This window comes from Melospiza melodia, chromosome 3 (assembly GCF_035770615.1).
Source record: "Melospiza melodia melodia isolate bMelMel2 chromosome 3, bMelMel2.pri, whole genome shotgun sequence".
Classification (NCBI taxonomy): domain Eukaryota; kingdom Metazoa; phylum Chordata; class Aves; order Passeriformes; family Passerellidae; genus Melospiza; species Melospiza melodia.
Genome location: NC_086196.1, coordinates 43,334,049 through 43,355,631, shown reverse-complemented (window position 1 = coordinate 43,355,631; position 21,583 = coordinate 43,334,049). Strand labels below are relative to the sequence as shown.

General features: G+C 35.6%; 1 protein-coding gene across 1 annotated transcript in view; it reads right to left on the bottom strand.

Annotated features, from left to right (window-relative positions):
- Positions 1–19,552, bottom strand: part of ADGB (androglobin) — an 89,211-nt gene extending 69,659 nt beyond the window's left edge. The window contains exons 1-8 of the mRNA XM_063153345.1: positions 19,533–19,552; positions 15,358–15,496; positions 12,239–12,331; positions 9,844–9,915; positions 8,390–8,578; positions 5,606–5,745; positions 4,236–4,322; positions 2,485–2,696 (exon numbers count right to left, since the gene is read on the bottom strand). Coding sequence (XP_063009415.1) covers positions 2,485–2,696; positions 4,236–4,322; positions 5,606–5,745; positions 8,390–8,578; positions 9,844–9,915; positions 12,239–12,331; positions 15,358–15,496; positions 19,533–19,552 — 952 coding nt within the window. The remainder of the gene's footprint in view (positions 1–2,484; positions 2,697–4,235; positions 4,323–5,605; positions 5,746–8,389; positions 8,579–9,843; positions 9,916–12,238; positions 12,332–15,357; positions 15,497–19,532) is intronic.
- Positions 19,553–21,583: the final 2,031 nt, after the last annotated feature.

Below are 21,583 nucleotides of genomic sequence, written 5' to 3'. Positions count from 1 at the left end.
GGCAACCAGATCTTGTTTGGGTATTCTTCTAACACTCAATCTAAACCTGCTCTCTGTGAGTTTAAAGCCGTTCACTCTTGTTGTACCACTACATGCCCTTGTAAAAAGTCCTGCTGCAGCTCTCTGGTAGGACCCTCTAAGTACTGGAAGGTGCTATAGGGCGTTCTCCCCGAAGCTTTCTCTTCTCTAGGCTGAACAATCCCAGCTCTCTGACTGCCTTCATAGGAAAGGTTCTCCAGCCCTCTGATCATCTTAGTAGCCCTCCTTTGGACTCATTCCAACAGGATCACGTCTTTCTTGTGCTGGGACCCCAGAGCTGGATGCTGCACTCCAGGTTGGGGTCTCACAAGAGCAGAGTAGAGGGGGAGACTCACCTTCCTTATCCTGCTGGCCACACTGCTTTGGATGCAGCCTAGGATAAACTGCCTTTCTGGGCTGTGAGCACACACTCTTGGCTCATGTACTGCCTCTTGTCCACCAGATCCCCCATGTCCTTCTCCACAGGCCTGCTCTCAGTTCTTCTTCCAATCTGCACTCATGACACAGATTGTCTCAATCCAGGTGCAGCACCTTGCACTTGGACTTTCTGAACCTCATTAGATTCTCATGGGTCCAATTCTCAAGTTTGTCCAAGTCCTTTTGAATGGCATTCCTTCCTTCCTTCCTTTGTGTCAGCTGCACAATACAGCTTCACAGAATCACAGAATGCTTTAGGAGGAAAAGGATCATAGTGGGGCATCTGGTCTAATCTCCCTGTTCCACCAGGGTCATACCAGAGCACATGGCACAGGACTGCATCCAGACAGTTCTTGAATATCTCCAGTTTAAAGCCATTCCCAGAGAGGGAAAATCTACAACCTCTCCAGGCAGTGTGTTCCACTGCTCAGTCACTCACACAGTAAAGAAGTACTTCCTCATGCTCAGGTGAAGCTTCTTGTGCGCCAGTTTCCACCTATTGCCTCTCTTGATATTGTTCAGCACCATGGAGCAGGGCCTGGTTTCATCTTCTTGGAACGCTTCTTTTAGATACATATACACATTGATGAGGTCCCCTCTCAGCTGTCTCTTCACAAAGCTGAATAGGCCCAGCTTCCCCAGGCTTGCCTCGTCAGGGTGTTCCAGTCTCCCAGTGATCTTCATTGCCCTCTCTGCTGGACTCACTCAGGAGCTTCATGTGTGTAATGTGCTGAACAGCCCAGGACTGGACACAGTATTCCAGATACAGACTGAGGGAAGGGGCAGGATCAGCTCCCTTGCTCTTTTTAATGTATCCCAGGACATCACTGGTCTTCTTGACCCCCAGGGAACACTGCTGACTCAGGGACAGCTTGTTGTCCACCAGGATCCCCAGGTCCTTATCTCTCATGGTGACATGGATGGCTTTGTGTCATCCAAACATTAATCTCAAACATCAACAGAACATCTCAACAAAGCTTTTAGCCTCAGAGTTGGAGATTACAGAGCTGTATCAGACACAATGGCTCCCTGATTCTTAGCTATTTCAGTTACTAATGAATTTTTAAGTCTTAGGCATGATTACATTTACTTAGTTTTAAGGGAAAAAAATGACAGCACCCTGTTGGACGAACAACAGTGCTATTGCTACTGACATATCCATTCCAAACTCGGAAATATCTACCCCACTGATGGCTGGGTGAAAATTATAGCAGGATTTCCTAAGAAGAGAGAATACTACCTCAGCCAGGTAACTTCTAAGACTTTTATAACACTTTAGACATTGGGACATAGTATTTGGATTCAAAGCGAGGAAGTCAGTGATTTTTCTGAAAATCTAGGAAGAAATAGAAATTTTAGCATGTGATTTGTACTCTCCAAAGGCATGAGAAGTGTTGTGAAATTGCACCCATGACTTCAAGTTAAAAACAGCGACTAAGAAAATTCATTCTCAAATAAAAAAAAAGAAGAATAATATACTGGAACAAACTGGTTTATAAATCTAAATTTTTAAATTTAAATGTAAATAGAATTAACAGCTATTAAAGAAAATTATTGCATATACATAACAGAATAAAATAAAAATTGCAATAAATAAAAATGCAGGTAGATGTTAGAACATATTTGTCATAACTCCATGGATAATCACACTTTTCAACACCCATTATGAAATATATAATCAATTGATGGTCAGAGCAGTGTTGCCTTTGGAGAAGCTGTGACCTCTCTGATTGGTATCTCTCTGCAAGGAACTCGATTTTCGAGAAATGACTGTAACATGAAGCTGAAAAAATCTCTGCCAGAAAGGGAAACTAGTTTTATAAAATAAAAGACTAGTACTGCTTTTCATGATATCTATAGCTAAAAAAAAGTATTTTGAATATACATCATTGCAACCTGTTTGGCGAAACAACAAACCCACAGAGTTTTATGTGACAATATATGCAAAATATACTTATTTGAAACAGAGATAATGTTAACCTTATTTAAGCTTGGCCTACAAAGATTAGACTATGTAAAATTACAGACCTTTGCTAATGTTACCGGCTGTCTCTGCTCTCTCAGTTGAATCTGGCAGCTTATTCACAGATGACAGTTCGTTTTTTAACTCTGAGTCTCTGGTTTCTTCAGTTTTTGTATCATCCTGAGTAATCTCAAGTTCTGGAGACTTTCTCTCTGGCAACGTGAATTCTGGCACAATCTCTTTCAAAAAGCCCCAAACTTTGTCCAAGTATTCAGGCCTTTAAGAGAAAACACAAATGTATATGTCAATGGTAGGGATATTTCCAAAAAAGAGAAGAAATTTAGACAGCACTATACCACAACTGACAGTCCAACTCTAAAAAATGCTACTGAGTTATTTTAGAAGATACAACACCCTCTGTATCAGAAATATTTGTTGAGACAGCTTATGAAAGGCCCATAAAAAAAGAGATGGTGGTTAGAGATGCTTGCAAATAAAGCATCCTTTCTCAAAATTTTTGGTAGATACAAGTTGTGACAGAGAAATTTGCAGACTACTTTACAACTACACCATATAATAGTGTGATTCTATTTCTGTATATTAAAAAGCGTCCCAAAGGTACTTCCAAACTGGAAAGTTTTTGATATGATGTAACAGTTGCAGTCATGTTAATCTTCCACAGAAAGTCATTCCAGAAATAATCTCAAACAGGGTCATGCAGAGTCTCATTCAAGCTAACTGCATTCAACTATTTTTAAAAAATAAAATAAGTGATTGTAAAATGAGATAAAGTCATCTTAGACTACAATTCCAAAGACACTGTAGTATTCACATTCTCATATTCCATGATATAATGTATTTTTGTAGTAAGTGAATACTGTTTTTTGCTTTTGAAGTTGTAAAACTAACTATAGAAAGAAATAAAATTTAGGCTACTTAGATTTTTAAGTCCATGAGCTACATACACACTATTGTAGGACACAAATATATCAAAAACCTAAATTGCAAGCGTAGCTTGAGACATAAAAATTACTGAAAATTTGAATAAAATATTCTTTGACTGGAATTATTTATTAGCAAAATATGGTTATAAATAAACAAGTATCTCTAAGCAAATTATATATAAACCATAACTATTTGTTATCTAGATTTTCATATGAATTTATATATCAAAAGGCAAAAAAAAGTGTAACTCAAAAGAAAAAATCTAAATATTTAGTATAAGTATCTGGTTAATTAATTTAGTAAAAAGAATATCAAGCTGAAAATCAGAATGTCTTTCTTTAAAAATAAAAAATGAACATAAAACACATAGGAAACAAGAAAAGTGTTATTGTAGGTAGGTAGGAAACACTATTTTTGGTTGAAACTAGAAGTCTGTCAACTGTTACAATTTGAAGGGTGGAAACACCATACTAGCTGACACTGATTACTTCGTATTCATGATATATACTTTCTATGGTGTATTCAGATATAAAATTATTTTTATCAGCAGACATTTTAATACTGCATACTAAATTCAACAGATTTCTCTAACCTTGTTTTCCTTATGCTGCTTAATATCAGTTAAATTAATTTATAAAGAATAGGCATCAGCATGATAAATAGCTTTACAAAAAACTGTATGACTTACGAAGAAAAACACAATAAAATTGCATTTCTCAAAGGTACATTACCCAAGTGTCTGAACTATAAACCATTCACTTTTCAAAACTGATGGTGAAGAACTTTTAGGGCTCAGCTTTATTTTTCATAATGCCTTACAGAATTAAATATTAAAAAACTGACACATAAATTGTTTAACGAAAGAACTTACTGGATAGGAATAACTTCTGGTATCCATCCAGTCAGTGTTTGCAGAACTGTAAATTCCTCCATCTCTCTTTTTCCAGTTGCATATATACTATAAGAGAAAAGCAGACTTTTTACAATTACAATGTTACCAACTACAGTAAACTCTGTAGTCTACATTGCTTTCTGTAGTAAGACCATGTAATAAGGAATAAGATCATACACAGAATAGTTTGATGAAAAACAAGTAATTACTTGCAATTTTAGGAGTTTTCCAAACCACTGCTGACTACTCCCCTACAAAGTCAAAGCCTTCACATCAGGTCCATTATTTTAGTGCTCCCTCTGGAACAATGGCATTCTTTTCACCTTTGTTAGCAAGCATACAATGTATACTTGCACACAGTTGCAGGGTTGGAGATGTGGGTTTGAAATTCCTTGTGCTAAAACCGGGTTATGATTCTATAACTTCCATTTGCTAGCAGCTTCTCTAGCTCCCAGGTTATTCTGAACAAGCTGGTTCACTCTGGCTGGTTCCCTTCCACTCCAGCAAAGTTCACTCTTTCAAACTGACACCCTGCTACTCTCTGGAGAGGTTTCCTGAGAGGACCAAGGCCAAAGATGCCAGCACTTGTATGGCTAACCCTTGTGCTCTGGAGAAATGCAGTATGTCAACCACATGCCTGCAAACAGAGTTTCCTAACAGGCACCTCTTGGCAACTCCTTAGCCTGTGTCAACATACTTTAGATGAGTCTTCTGACAAACATAACTTGATATGACAGAAACAGGGAAGCTTCACTACCCAGATGTGTGTTTTGAATTATTTTCTCAAACTTATTCATTTAAACTATTGATCTTCATTCATCATTTCATAGGAACCCATAGCCATAATTGTCAATTACTGCATCATAGCCCACCTTCTACTTTTCCAGTCAGTTCTAGGGAAGTAAATCACTGTACACAACAGCACAACTGTAGCAAAGGTATCAAAAGAAGCTCACAAAACTCTGCTTTCAACATCAGTTGAGTCAATACTGGTCAAGGCTCACATTAACAATTTCATTAACAGTTCACAGGTACTTCTGTTTGGCAGGAAGCCACATGTGAAGTTGTCAAGAATATAGTCAAACAAATGAAGAAAATAATGAGAGTACTCCAGTTTCTTTGTGAGTTTTCTGTGAATAAATTTACAAACACATCTAAAAATGAAATCCTGCTGTGCCTTCTGTAGCTGTAGAGGATTTTGTTTTACCAATTTGCAGTGTCAGCTTTTGGAAGTGCATAACTCTCATTACAAAATGTAGCAAAATACATTTCCTAGTATACTAAATCAACTTTTTGCTGTTACCATGTGACTTCACAAAACAAACAAAAAGTGAAATGACAAAACATACCTAGTATTTGCTAACTTAATTATAGCTTTGGACAGCAACATTGGCCAAAGTTCATTTTGGCTGGTTGTAGCTGGCAATAATAAATTCTCCTCTTCACTGAAAGGCATAGTGTCATCCACAATGATCTTTCTCCAGCACCCCTGTGATAGGGGAAGGGGAGAAAAGCAGAAAGAAAATAATTAGTTTGTGGTCTGGCAAGTAAAGAGTATGCAAGAGAACTTTTAATGCTTTCCCAAGATACCAATTCTACTGTAACTCGATTTACATCACAGATGGCTTTAAAAAAAGTTCTCACATAATTTATAAGAAACATGGAAACAGCATTCATAGCATTTTATTACTGCTCTGACTTATTTGTTCCAGAGATTAATCTAATTGCTGCTATTTCCAAATATATTTCATCACATATGTGTAGTACATCATGTGCATGCCTTCAGTACTGTTTCTTCAGCTGCCATCACAGATGCCTGAGAAACACTAATGATTAAAAAAAGGCTTAACTAAGATAGCAGTTTTTAAAATGTCTCTTTAGATATCAGTCTGGAAAATACTTGTGACATAAGCAGTCCCCCTTGCTTCCCAAAAACTACCTGGGAATACTGACTGCAGTTAGTCTCCTGTTACACACTACAACAGTATTTTGCAGAACACTATACTAAACAACACAAAATGATCAAATGTAAAAAAATAGAAAAATATAGATATGTATATTAAAAAAAAAAATCTGTATTTCCAGGATAAGAAACAAAGAGGTAAGACAAAGTACTGCTATCTCCAATACCAGATACTTCATTAGTAAACTGAGCTAATTTTCCACAAAATAATCTTGTCTACCATTCTTCAAATAAAACTCTCCGTCCTAGTGATAAAGATATAATAGAGTAGGTGGGCCAATAGCAAATACTTCTCTTAATTTACCCAAAAAATAATGAAGAATGACCAAATCACTCAAGTGTTCACCATGCGTTATCAGAGAGTGCAAAACTATTGTCCTCTGCTTGTAACTAAGCTATGGATTCAAGCTGAAATGACAGCTGATTATTGCTATGAATTCTACAGGTCTAAGGAGAAAAAAAATTTAGTCCAGAGGTCAAAGATATTCAAAAATCATAAAAGAAGCTAATATTTTTAAGGATAAGAACCATTTTGTGCCAACCAAAACAAAATACCTAAACTTCCCTAGTTTGAAAAGGACCTAGTCAGGGATATGATAACATATTCATCTCCTCTTCCAATAATTGCTGAAGTTTACTAGGGAGAACAGAACAAGTTGATAAGTAAAGGAAAAGAAATTAAAAAAACAATAAAAAAAGTGGGGCAGGTCTACAGATGAAAAAAGTGAGAAAAAAATAACTACAAGTTCAATAAACTTCAGGAAGGCAAAGTGAAAGTAGAACATGGGATGGAATTTATATATTTTGTCAAATATATGAAAAAAATTATTATTTGATGTTGTGGACAACAATGGTTTGATGTTGTGTACAACAATGTCTTCAGGACTCAGTGCAGAACATTAGTGAAATCAGTTCATTATTCTTCCACCTTTTGCACTCTTGTTCATTTATTTTTCTACTTTCTCCTATGAAATTTATTTCTCCTCTGTCTCTTCTGATATTTGTCTTTCCTCATTTGCACATTTTGTTTAAACTTTCAACAGGTGACCCTCTTTTTTCCTGTTTTTCTTTCTGTAAAATACAGCTGTATAGCCAGAGGAAAAAAAAATTGAATAAAAACACAGGCCCAAACAAAAAAAAAAAGACAAAGAGTGTACCAAAAAGTGACAAAAGTGACAAGGAGAATGAAGCGCTGGTAACTCTTGGATATGCTTTAAAATGTAGTCTTTTACCACATGACTTCATAATACCTGCAGCATTAAATTCACACACAGAATAAAGTCTTTTGCTGAGGAACTTGGACAATACAATTTGTGCCCTCTCAAACTCATGGAACTCATTTCTATATGAAATATAAGTTATTCCACAAGTGAAGGCAGTAGTAAGGGGTGAGGAAAGCACAGGCATGTAAATCAGGTAAGTGTTCCCCTTACAGAGAAAGTCACTTTCAAGTTTTTGTTTCCAACTGTCTCAGAAATATTTTCAGCTTTGGGCAACTGTAAGTTTAGTAGGGTTAGTTATAGGTCTTAGCATGCTGTGACATTTTCTGTTTCCAAAAGGCAAATGTAACTGAAATAACTCCAACAACATAGGCAACTTTTAGATGTCAGTTCTTTTACATGTTACTATTTCTCTATTAAAATGAGGCTCAATATGCAATTAAGTGTTCCCTGTTGACTGCCAAACGTGTTAAGAAATTATTATCTATTATCTTTAGAAACCCTTGGGATGTTTTAATTTTACCAGTACCTCTTCAGAAAATGGTCTTCACACTGGAAGTATCTATCTTTAAACACATTTAGAGACAAATAGCTCTGTAAAGTCAGGCAACTGAATTACTTAAATATAAAAAGAAAAAAATTCAGCCTAATACAGCAGAGGTGTGGGCCACATGTTTGACTCTACTAAGCATTTGCATCAAACCTACAAAACTACAAAAATAAAATATTGCCTTTGCAAGTAATAATACCTTTATCAGGCCACAAGTTGTGCAAGAATCACATGAACTGTAAGAGACATTTTAATTAACAAGGATTCAAATCAACAATTTGTCAGTTTTTCTACTCCTAAAAATCTATGTATTTTCAATAATAAAATGTATGCCCAGTAACCATTAAATTTGCCATGCTAGCTGCATCATATTTTTATATTGTTGCAGGAAACCACTCACCATCCAATAAAGTTTCAATGCATATTTTCCAAATTTATTGTACACTATTATGGGTTCCTTGGCAGATTTACATAAGCCATAAATGTGTTCCCAAGGTTTCCAAACAACTGTGGGTGTTTCACTATTTAAGGAATTTTCATTATATATCCTCCAGAGAGCATAGATTTCACTTACAATCCATCTCATCAGCTAAAACAAAAGAAAAATAGAAAAAAAAAGATTTTTCAAGTAACAGATTTTGAAAAAAATACAAAGTTATAATGATCGAAGAATAAACCAGATCCTGTTGTAAATAAAAAAGTGACATAAAAATATAGCTGTAGTTTAATGGAAAAATTAATTTTGCTGTTACAACTTCTCTTAAAATCATTACAATACCTATCTACAACACAAGACTTCATGCAACTAAGTAAAGGCACAATATAAATAAAGGTATTCATCATTTAACAAAGACAAACTAAGAAATATGATCTTAAAATAAATTATGTTACAGCGCTTGTGAGTTTTCACTTGTTTAATTGCTTTTTAAAAGCCAGCTGCTAAAATAGTCATTATTTGTACTCAGTTAAGGAAATCCTAAATTATTAAATATACTTAGAATTCTTTAATTCTTAAAATAAGAACTTAAACTAATCATGTTTTATACATGAGTTTTTATGATATGCATATTTATGATGTATACACTACTTTCACAATAAAAGGATATATGTATATATCCTTTCATTGTGAAAGTAGTGTATACACCATAAAAGGACTATAAAAGGATTTATGTATACAAGAATGAAAAAAACCTTTTTACTACAAGAAATGTGCCCTAAAATTAATAATTGATTCTATGGACATTCTAAGAAACTTGTCCTAGAATAAATTAGTGGTTTTTCGGACTTGAAAATTGACATGACCTGTCTTCTGGTGTTTCTTCCCTTATATCTCTGGTGCTGAATTTTGAATTTGCATTAACGTACTGAATGAAATAGAAATTATTAAGTAATATTACATTCAGTAAGGCACTCAGATGACGTGGTTCCATCTGGTTTACATTTTTCCATGACCTGCAGGAATTCAGTAAACCTTTATTCAGTTCTGGAGAGACAGAAAAACTGGATCACAGACATTTGCACATACATGCAGGCACACTAGGACTTCCAGAAAGTTTGAGTAAAAATTAGAAATCCTTTATAACATAGCCTTTATTTACTCTTTTCTTTTGACAACATTATCCAGCTGGAAAACCTCTCACCATCACTGATTTTTCAACTTCTAAAAAAGATAAACACTAATTATAATAATCTAGATAATTTCTTGCGACTTAATCCCCTTCATTCATTTTCCACTTAAAAAACTTCTCACAACATATTTCTTTTTTGTAGGAATTTGGAGTGAAATTCAAAAAGTCAAAGAAAGATAAAAAGGAAATAATTTTTTTTAAGGGACCTTAATGAATTTTCACCTACCTCACAACAAAATATGTGCTCATTTGCTGAAACAAGGTCAAATGAGGTTTCATTTTGGACTATCACAGGAACCTAGTAGAAAGTAAATCAGTTAGGTCCATAACTAACTTATCTGGAGAAAATTAAATTAACATTAGCATTTAACAGCAGTGGACATGAAAATGTTGGACATCTGGCAAGCATTCATTACACATTTGAAAACTAGAAGTGATCATCTTGTAGATGGTTTGGTATTTCTTTATAAAATTCCTTAAATGTAGGTTCAGATTTTTAATAAATTATTATTATTATTATTTTTACCAGGCGATTTAAAGAGTATCAAATTGAATAATCACATAAGTAAATTGAGATGCCCTCAACTTCTTAAGATATTTGCAGTTCTGCACTTAAATCATGATCATAACACTGTCGCATACTTTGAGATTCCCTTAGCCACCCACCAGGGTTCACTGGGATTTATTTGCTCTTGGTCAGTTAGTGGTAATGTCTGAACAGCAACTTTATCATATCTTTGGCTGCATTATGTTGTGTTCATGAATATTTTTTTCTCGTACAGCCCATTTCCTTTTTGTAAGCAGTTTAGTAATAACAGACTGGGATTGCAGTTTATTGAACTAAATGTATCTGTGCCTCTCATCACGTATTGGTGTTCATTGCTTGATTCTTTGATTACCACAATATTGCCTTGTTTATGCTTTCTTTTAGAGTTAAAAATATATCAGGTAATAAATAATTCTTAATAGCCTTTCATCACTTGGCATTTATATTAATTTTTATATAAAATCTCTTGTAATCATTGCTTGTTGATTCAAAATATATTGGACCAAAAGACGCATCAAAGTTTTAAGTGGGTCCTAAAGAAAACAAATGCTTTCTTCATCATACTCCAGAGATAGATTTTAAAAGCTATTTTTTATACAGATACGTGTTTCCATGACTTTCTGGGCTGCCAGCTCTCTTGCCCTCATCTTTCAGATACCTCCACTCAGTTTATGCATTTTGGCAGTGTTTCCTATCCAATCTTTTGGTCTTGTCAATTACTCCTCTGACCTCTCCCCCTCTCTCCATTAAAAATTAAACTTAGATCTGTTTAGTGTCTAGTTAATAAAAAATGGAACTGACAAGCTGACAAAAGGAAAACTGACAAGCCTGAAAAAGTTGGAAGGGTGGTCCAAGTGCTTTAAAACTTCAATATATGATCTGAAGTAAATCACATAAACCCTTAGATTGGTAACAGCATTGGAGAACACTTACCTCTGAAATACGAGGTTGTTTATTTTCTCTGTAATTAGTTTAAAAGTTTTGCACAATTTTAAAATGCTATGGTTACCTTGCAGACAAGTACTGTCAAAGACGTACTCTGTGTAGCCCAGAAAAATATGATAGTTGAAGTGAAAAAAAGTAATGTAGTTCTGGCAAAGCTAGTTCATGGTTTCATGACACATATGAGTACTTCAGACACCTGCTCAGGTGGAACATATAGAAATTTTTCTGCCATGAGAGTAATTCTGAACTGAGAATAGAGAAATAGAAGGCATCTATAAAAACAGAAAGGCATCTCTCTGTCCAGTTGTCTTCCAAATGAACATGGGAGTCAAAAAGTGAAGCAGATGTGGGGGCATACACAACCATGATGTTTTGCACCAGGAAGTGCTGATCCATGGTGGTCTTATCCCATTAATAAATTTAATTAATAATTAAATCTCAGATTCTGTACAGTATAATTGAGAATGTTATTATTATGCTAACTGTAAAGAATGGGATTAGTATAGGTAGTCTTATGTCCTTTTAGACACAGAGAAACCTGTGTTGTGTGGCATCAAGCAGACCTCTGAGTCATCTCTGCAGCATTCTGTGCAGATCCCATTCATTTTGGTTTTGCTGACCTATGATACAATTTGAGCTACGAAAGAATATTCTTACATGAAAATAACCCTGCTCTCGATTTCTGCTGTAAAATGAAAGGAAGAACTTGCTGCTGTGGTTAGATAAAGTAAAAGAGATGCAGGTGATGTAATTGCCACTAAGGAGCAGGAGCTGCCTGCAGGCTCCTTCATCACCATCAGCAGTGTGAGCTCACCCTGGGCTCAGGGTTTCCAGTACCAGGGCCCAGCAGAGGAAGTTTGTTCAACAGGTAAAAGCCGCTTGACCATGCAGTCAGTCCTGTCCTGGAGACCAGCACTAGTGCACCTTCATCTTTCATGACCATGCAAGCAGCACAGCTGAGCTGTCACACAGGTCACTGAGCCCTTGTGTACACCAGTCTCCAGGACAGGACTGAACACATGGTCAAGCGGCTTTTACCTGTTGAACAAACTTCCTCTGCTAATTTCACTCTACTTTTCACAAGTTAGGCAATTGGGATTTTTTCATCAAGACCTTGCTTGTTTCTTACCTCTTTTGTTAAAAACTCTTGTGGACGTTTCCATGAATGCACTTTTAAGGATGCTGGCAACTTTATCTTCCCTTCAGGATCATCAAATGCAGGCTGCACAAAATATGCATGAACAAAAATGGACCACCTTTAAAAATTATAGTGTTGTATCTTCCATGAGATTTAAAATAATATATTGTTCACAGGATAATTCACTTAAGGAACAAAATAGCATAAAAAAGAACTAATAGTATATACAACTAAATAAAAGCCTAAAGCCCAAGATGAAAATGCAGCACAAAAAATGCAGCACCTCTAGTATTCAGATAAGCTTCTATGGTCTGCACTTTCCAAGATGTCTACATGAAATTATTCTTTTTCTTTTCCCCTTTCAGAAAGATCTCCAAAAAAAGCTTAAATTTTTAAGTCAGTTACTCTTCTGTAACCAAGCTATTCCTATGTACTTTTTCTAACTCACTTATTTCTATAGCTTTTAAGTTGAACGCTGAAAGTAAATATCTAAAGTGATTATGAAGAAACAAAAAACCCATGTTCCATGCATTTAGCACTGCCATAGAAACCAAAGAGAGCTATAATTATGCAGCATGAATGAGCCCATTAAAAAGAGAGGCTCATACAGTTTTCAAAGTTGCATTTTTAAGTGATGCTTATCCTCCCTGTGCACAGAAGGCGTGAGGATATACGCTGTCTGTTTACTTACTGGCACAACGTGGGATGAGAACATGCCTCTGATACAGGTTGTGCTGACTGAGAAGCTAACCAGTTACATGGATAATGCTTTTTATTTGTGCCTGGATTTTCAACAGTTTTTAGGCATATTATATATTTGTGAGTGTTTCATAGTCTATGGTGCACTATGTCTTCTGCAGACCAGAGAAAGAGTTGCCGGGAACAAAAATCTGTGATACTCTGAGTCCCTAATGATTAAAGGAAGACAAAACAAAGTGCATCAGAAGAGTATAAAAACCAAACACAAACCAAAGACCCCAAATAACCTTTTCCTCACTTTTTTTTTCATTGTGTAAGTTCCTTCAACATGATAATCTGCAACAACCTATTTCAGTACCTGAAGGAAAAAAGAGAACCTGGGGAGGAGGGGAGGGATTGAATGTTTTAGGAATACTTTCTTTTTTTTTCTGAAAGCTTAAAAAAATTCTTGGAGCCCAGACAATACCAAACTGTATTAACAGTGTTTATAGTCTGCTTTCAGACATCCAACCCTGACTTCATGGCATAACAGGAAAGTTTAGCTCTTAAACACTAGATAAACCAGAGAAAGGAGGCAGATGCGAATGACATGACGCTATGCAAAGTTAAAAAACAAAACCAAAACAAAACCAAAAAACTCCAAACAAACAAAAACGAACAAAGAAACAAACAAACCCCCACACCTGGAAAGATACAACCTTTCTTTAGATAACTAGTGCAAAAAATTTTTTGAAGCAGAATATTATAGGTCCAGGCTGAAAAAATCAAGCTTTAACTTATCAAGTTTAAACTAGTCTTTTATTTAAGGTGGCTATAAGAGGCAAGTGCCAAGTCTCAGGGGTTCATGCTCTAAGGACAGGAGTCTCAACCACAAGTTCTACAGGAAGGACATGGAAGAAATGAGCACAAAAGACAAAGACAAGATCAAATGCATAATCTCAGGAGCACAGTGCACAGCTCTAAGAGAGAGCATTGTGTTCAGGTGGTTGATAAAAGACTTTCAGTGTTACATGGAAAGAGATCACTTCAGGTTGACTTCTTTACCCACACAAGAAAATAGGACTGTTTATATTCATGTTCCAAGTGTACTTAAAGGTTCTGGTTGACATTACTAATTTTGTTTCCAACTGAAATAACCTATTTGATGTTGAATTCTGGCTATCTGCTTGGATCAAAAGAGGTCATGTTACAAAATACTTTACATCTGTAAATTCATTTGCTGTGACTGGCATGTAATTCCTTTAAACATGTAAAAGAAGCAATGTGTCATACAGCTTGTAGCTGAAGAACTGAAGAGTCCAGTAAACAATTCAGAAGATCTCTTGTGCTAAAATAGAAGAAAGGTTTTAATATATAGTTCATTTGAAGTTTATGTATGATAATTTTCTGGTAGACCTGAAAATTAGTGCTAGAGAAATGTTTAATACAGCCCAAAGACACCAAAAGTGGTAAAGGAACAGGAGAAGGACACAAAGGAAAATTATTTGCTTGACAAGTTAAGACAGTCTTCAGTACAGAATGTATATCTTCTCTCAAAACAATACCTTGGCCTCATAGGAATATAATATATTCAACCTTAGGATAAGAAAAAAAAATAATCTAGAAATATAAATGGAAACATAAACATAGTACACAAGGGGACATTCAGAAGAAATATATTAACAGTGCAGAATGTGCATATGAAATAGGTGATGAATCACTGTATTTATTGCATTTTAAATTTAAATTTAAGGTGCTGAGTTTAAGAAGTTTTTAAAAAATAAGTTTACTACTACTCTGTATAGAAGACCCATACACTCTGCAATGATAACCAGTGTGAAGGAGTAAAAATCAATGAGATTTTTAATTCATTCCAAAGCTGGAAAACAGGAATTTTTCAACATCTGGCAGGTGTTAATTTTCTGCAAAATGACAATATTCCCTCAAATCATTCTGTACATTCTAGAACTGCAGACAGTGTTTCACATGTCCAGAAACTGCAGCGTACAAAAGAAATTACTTCAGCATCCATTTCTGCCATAAAAAAGACCAATGCATGAAACCTTTGGAGCCTACAGAAACTGCAGTGCCCTGAGGAGTGTGTCAGTGCCCTGACATACTACAACAGTTCAGCTGTTCCCACATTCCCAGTTTTAGTTATGCTATGAAATAGATTTGAGGGTTGTATTTTTTTAAACCATTAATATGCACACAGATATGTTGAGATCATTTTAAAAGCAGCAAATAAATAATGCACAATTGTTTCTAGTTTATTACTGTAGTTTAGAAAGGAACTACTTAAACATATTGAAAACATATGATTGAAAATAAATATATTTATCAGTAACACATTATTTAGAAGTTGTGGCAAATACTCTATTAAATGAAAGTACAAAAAATGAAGTAGAAATAATATGTATCACACAACTTACTGAAATTTGACCTTTTCCAGGTTTTTCTTTTCCAGCTTTTCCAGTATCCCATTTTTCTGCACTGATATCTGCATCACTCCATTCTGGCCAAATAGGAAATCTCCACTTCTCATTGGAAGCAGCTTCCTTCATAGATGGCCTGGAAAACACACAAAAGCATAAATAAAAATGAACAGCATTATTAGATAAGGGTAGTAGAAAGTATTTTATCTTATAAAATATTTTTTTAATGTAATAGGAATTTTAGTGTTTTTAAATATGTTAAATTTTGTCACTAAGACAAGCAAACATCTTAGAAAATGCTTGATATTGTTATTGTTATTATGTATAAACCAACAAAATATTTAACGCATTTATACTTCTGCTGAAGTAAATTGGGCAGCTGAAGCACAAAACCAGAATTTGAGGACAGTTTCTTCTCTCCTCTTTTCCCCTACTCAGTTCAACTCACTCACCTATCTAAAGGTGTTCCTTCATTTCTTCTGACTTATTTTCTTCAAATAACCAGAAGAAGCTTGCCATGGATCCAGGATGCCCTGGGGAAAGGATTCCCACTTCCAGGCATCTGGGAGCTGCTAGACCAGCCAGCACTGTCTGCAGGCACTTTCATTCTCAGGGTTCTTGTGCTACCAGCACTCTCACTACTTTCTCTTGGCTTTCACAATCCTGGCAATAATTTTGCTGAGGCTGAAAGGATTTTCACAAGACTAATACACAATGTGTTCATAGCCACGAAGTAGCACTAGTGCATCTTCATCTTTCAGTGCATACAAAGGGTTGAAAAACTGAATTAGCTAGAATATTCATTCATTGTTCCTATATATAAACACAATAAAATATGTGTAACCATGTTCCAAAGTCAAACACAGACTACTTAAATGACTAAGGAAACTACTTAAATGACTAAGTCTGACTAAGGAAAATGTTGTCTATGAAATGACACCTGAATATCCTATTAAGCTGCATCACCCAGAAGGTGGAAGTGTCTTGGGGGAACAGAGGCATTGCTCAAGTGTAGAGCAGTGAAACTACAAAAGCAAAAGCTCAGCTGGAGTAGAAATAATCAAAGGATGTTAAGGACAAGGAAAAAAGCTCCTGTAAGTACACTGGCAGCAAAGGACACATAAAGAAGCACATTGCTGCTCAGTGGGGTGGGGAACAGCTTAGTGACAAAGAACATGGGAAAGGCCAAGATACTCAATGTCTTTTTGTGTCTTGGGTTTTGTTGGCAAACTTGCCTCTCCCCTCAGTCCAAGAGTCTATTTACAAAGTCTGTGGGAGTGGAACTTTACCCACAGTAGAGGAAGGAAGGAGTTGGGCAGCACTTGAGGCAACTGGACGCACACGGCTCCATGGGACTAGCTGCAATGGGAGCAAAGGTACTGAGGGAGTTGACTGGAGTCTGATTTGGATTTTGGTAAATGCAGTGCTTGGAGACACTTTAAATTCAAATAGACATGGATCTAAGCAATGTGGTCTAAACTGGTCCTGCTTGAGTAGAAGTTTGACTAAACAGATCCCTGATGCACCGTTCAATCAATGTTTTTCTATAATTCCATAATACTTTAGCAATAGTAAGGACAAAGACAAGGGTAAAAAAAAGATTTCTCACTGTCTAGACATTAACTACATTGATCCACACTACCAGTAACTCTTAATGGAAGACAGCTGTTAAAATTCAATACCATCTGTGCCTTCTGCTGTGCAAAACCCACCCAAACATAGCTTCTACTTCTCTAACTGGAAGGAAGATGAATTCTGTAGAGTGATACTTAGCTTTATTTTTTTTCACCTCAGTCATCTGTAAATCGACTCTATTAGGTTTGATCTTACATTAATGGCATAATATTTTCTCCAGTGTTTTCTTGAAGACTCAAATGATACTTCATTATGTATTCAATAATATTTAACCAGCAATTGAAAAACCCTGAGGTGTTTATCAGTTTCTCTGTATAATTTCCAGTTGTTTCAAAGAATCTATTGCATCTGTGCTAACCACATGCATGAAGAACGATGAAAAACTAAGTGCTGGCTCTATCAACAGATTGTGATAAAATATCAACATTTGTGATACTTTAAAACCTGAACACTTCTAACACTGATTTAAATATTACTCCTGGCAGTTTCTTACACATAGTAAAAAATTTGTAAGTTAAAATTCTCATTTTTTGTACTTTTTTTTGAATGGCATACTTATCAATTTTAAACATTTCAGGACTACTCCTAATTCTTTTGTATCTTTTTTCTACTTCTACATCTGCATCTCCTCTTCTACATATTTTATAGAGAAGCATGGAAATTTCACTTACTGATACCAATAATAAAGATATTCTGACACCATTCACAAATAAAATTAATGATAATTGCAATAATTCATAGAACCATAGAACGGTTTGGATTCGAAAGGACCTTAGAGATCATCTAGTTCCACCCCTCCTGCCATGAGTAGGGACACCTTACACTAGACCATGGTACTCAGAGCCTGTCCTCATTTCTTGCTATAGCTTTTCTGAGTGCTTTGGGACAATAATGGAATAATAAAAAAGCATAATTTTTAAATGCAACAATGAGATATGGAAGACTTACTTAGCCTACTATCATACTAAGACAGAAAATCACTTTCTACCACACTTTGACATGACAGAACATCCTCAGCATTAACAATCTGGAATACATGGAAACAATGCTACCTATGATTGAGATGCTTAAACTAAGTTGTAGAAGTCAAATGCTACTGTATCCCAGAAATAATAATTCAATAAGACCTGGAAAATTCACAAATAACAGCAATTTAATTGGTCTACAAATATAAGTAATAAATGAAAAAAGACTTCTGAATTAATTAAAATACCGCATTTGAGTAATGCTATTAAGAAGTTCCTCTGTTACTAGAATTGAATAATATAACGGTGAGACTTCTTTGAAATGAACTGTAAGATACGAAGACAATGCAAATTACTGCTATTTTATGCTCAGGCTGGATGGGTTCATTGTGCAACAGTATTTTTAAAACCAAATTACTGGCAGACTTCCTTTTAATCCTGTGCTAAACCCTAAAGGAGAAAAAGGAAGAATAAATTGCCTAATGAAATACCATGAAGTTGGCACTAATTCACCTGTGACCCTTAAAGCATCTTCTCCAAGAACACTGGTAGAATTGATACAGTGCCAACAGAGGAAAGAGGGGATGGCAGGACAGACAAGCACAACAGGGAAAATGCAGGCAGATTGCAACCTAAGTTTTTCAGAGACTTCAGATTTATTGCAGAGACAGGAAACAAGCCCACTGGAAATGTGCTTTCAAGTAATACAGTCTGTAGACATGTGCACTACCACATTCTGCAAGCAAGATCTTGTCAGCTTGGTTAATGGAGTCTAGGAAGCTAGGAAGCAAATATTTTCTTCCTAAAACAGATAAACCTACCTGCAAATTTTCTATGGCCATTCCTTAGAGAGGGAACCCAGCAACACTGATGGGATTATTCTCAAGAATTACAGAAGCATTGGTAGGTACTTTCAAACAGCATGGCTACTCCCATCTTCCTTTCCCAATAATCATGTCGTTCTGGATCACCAAACAATTTCATGATTTTTTTAGAAATCATGAAGACACCAAGAGGCAGTAAAAAAAAAATGTCCCTTTCTGTGAATTGTCTGAACAGTCATAAAAAAAAACTACTTCTGTCCTCAGTAAAGCTTTTATACTAGTAAAAAGAGGGCAGAGAACAGAAGCTTCAACTTTTTTTCCAAATCTGCCCTGCAGGGAAGCTACTTAAGTATTTCTTTAATCTCTTCCAACCTCAAAGACAAAAGACTCCTTTGAAGACCTTATTTATAGCAGAAAGTTCTTTTAAACTATAATCACTGAAATGATTTTTTAAAAGTAGCATCTGAATATCTTAGAAACCCAGAGCAGAAACCATGGTAACACTCAAGTTCATAAGAATCTCTAAAGGATACAGGAAAGTTTGGCCAAGTATCAGTAACTCTGTGGCAAAATGATTTGCTCTTTTTCTTCATACCTAGTATCATTCTTCAGAAGAGGAATGAACAGAATGAATCACAATCAGACAATTTAATCAGCAGCTAATAAAGAAATACAGTTTTCTCATTATTAGCATAGTCAGCAGCAATTACAAAATAAAACCAAAATATGAATGAGTGGTTTACAATACCTTGCCATTAGTCTTACCATGGATACTGGAGCCAAAACATACAGGATTCTCTGCAGAAGCAAAATAGTCTACGTGCTCAGAGCTCTCGTGTTTGGGGAGACCCAAGCCATGGATGCAGCTCAGGTATGATGAGCAGAACAAATAATTGTAAACCATCTATGCTGTGATCACAGTTGCTTACAAAAGCCTCTGACAATAGGTTTTATTGTCATTTTACTTTTGTGTACCGGGGCAGGACTTCTTCCCCAAAAAGCACAGAGTACTTTCTGTGTGAAGCAAGTTTAAACTGGAAAATTAAAGTGATGATAGAAAGAAAATATGAACACCAACTGATTATTCTTTATAGACATATCATTTTTAAAGGAGTCTGTAATTTAGATCACTGCTTCCAAGTGTGATGTTCTCATTTCTAAACATAGCTGATGTCTTTGTAGGTGTCAGACAAACTACTAATAGACCTCAGTAACTTGTGAAGGATGAGCGTCTTTTGAAGGCACGCACACACATTTGCTGAGACGGTCACCTAGCCTCACATTTAGCTTTGCCAGATAGAAGTCCACCTATTTTCTTACTTATATTTGCCTTCTCATTAATGGAAACCAAGCTATTCCTTCTTGGTTTGCTTTCCAGATTTTGGGAGATGGAAGAAAAACCCTAAATGCCAAATCCTTCATGCAAATTTTACACAGTAGCATGCCTTGATCGTTATTTAAAATAAAAATTATTAGAAAATAGAAATTTAGAGGCCCTGTAGGTTTAAAACTTTAATTTTTTTGTTTGTTCTCCTTGTTTTCAGCCTGATTCTACTTGTTGCCCTAAAAATATTGTCTGAATTCTGATCCTTGTAATTTTAGAATTCCAGCTAAAATTGAGTATCTTCTACTGTTTTGATCCATTTATCCCAACTAAACCTTTTTGCTATATAAAAATTTGAAGACAGAAATTGAATATAAAGCACAAAATCAAGTAATAGACTTTTTCCATGTTTTAGGGGAAAAATATGAAGATGTATTCAAAAAACTGGTGACAAATAGACTGATAAGCAACTGCATATTTAATATAGATCACAAAGGATTTTTTTATCCTGTGTGAAAAAATCTATGTAAAGCAAAAAAACCCCAAAAAATTCTATTTTTGAAGGAATTCCTGTAAAATTCAACCTTCATGCTCATAGCTAGCTCATGTAAAATGTTAGAATTTTGGATCCTGATCCTTCAATTTTTGCATTCCAGGAAGAACAGTTTCTATTCCACAAACTACTATTTGTAAACTGCTCAAAGACAGAAGTAAAATCAGGTGGCATTATATACTTGAGAAACAATATCATGTATGTGCTGCTTTCAAATGGCAAACCAAGACCCTGTAGCCTGCAAGAGCAATGCCAGAAAACAGCTTACCATTTTCTGTGCTGAGAGGCAGCTGTAGTGAAATTCTCTGCTCCTGATTCTATGGAGCCAAAGATCTGCTATAAAAAAGCTTTGAAAACAGAATGGAGAAAAATACTTTTTACTTATCTGAGAAACATTTTTCACATTGGAAGGTATCAGATTGCCTGGATGCCATTCATTGGACAGCCTTTCACATTCTACCACACTGGAGGTCACTTAAACCTTTGAAAGACATCCTTCAAATTTATTTGTTTTTTTTAATTACATTCTCAAGAGTGGAACATTGAAAATTAATTCCAAGAGATGCCTGCCATCGAAAATTAATTCCAAGAGATGCCTGCCAAGGCAGAAGCACTATATTATCTAGCTCTTAAATGAGCCCTTGTAACGTACAGAAACAAACACAGTCTGCACAGGTGGACTTTCTATCCAATGTTAGAGGTGGAAATATGATATACCAATACCTAGATAATGTCATAGCAAGAGCCTGGAAAGAGGAATGTCTTTTCCAGTCATTTTCAGGTGCCAATCTCAGCCAAAAGAAGTGATCTCTGATGGATTCTTCCGAGATGGTTACAGCTGACTCTGAGTTGTGCTCCAGGTGGGATTGTGAGCTGTCCAAACCCGCTGAGGTTAACTGGTTTCAAAAGATGGTACAGGTGG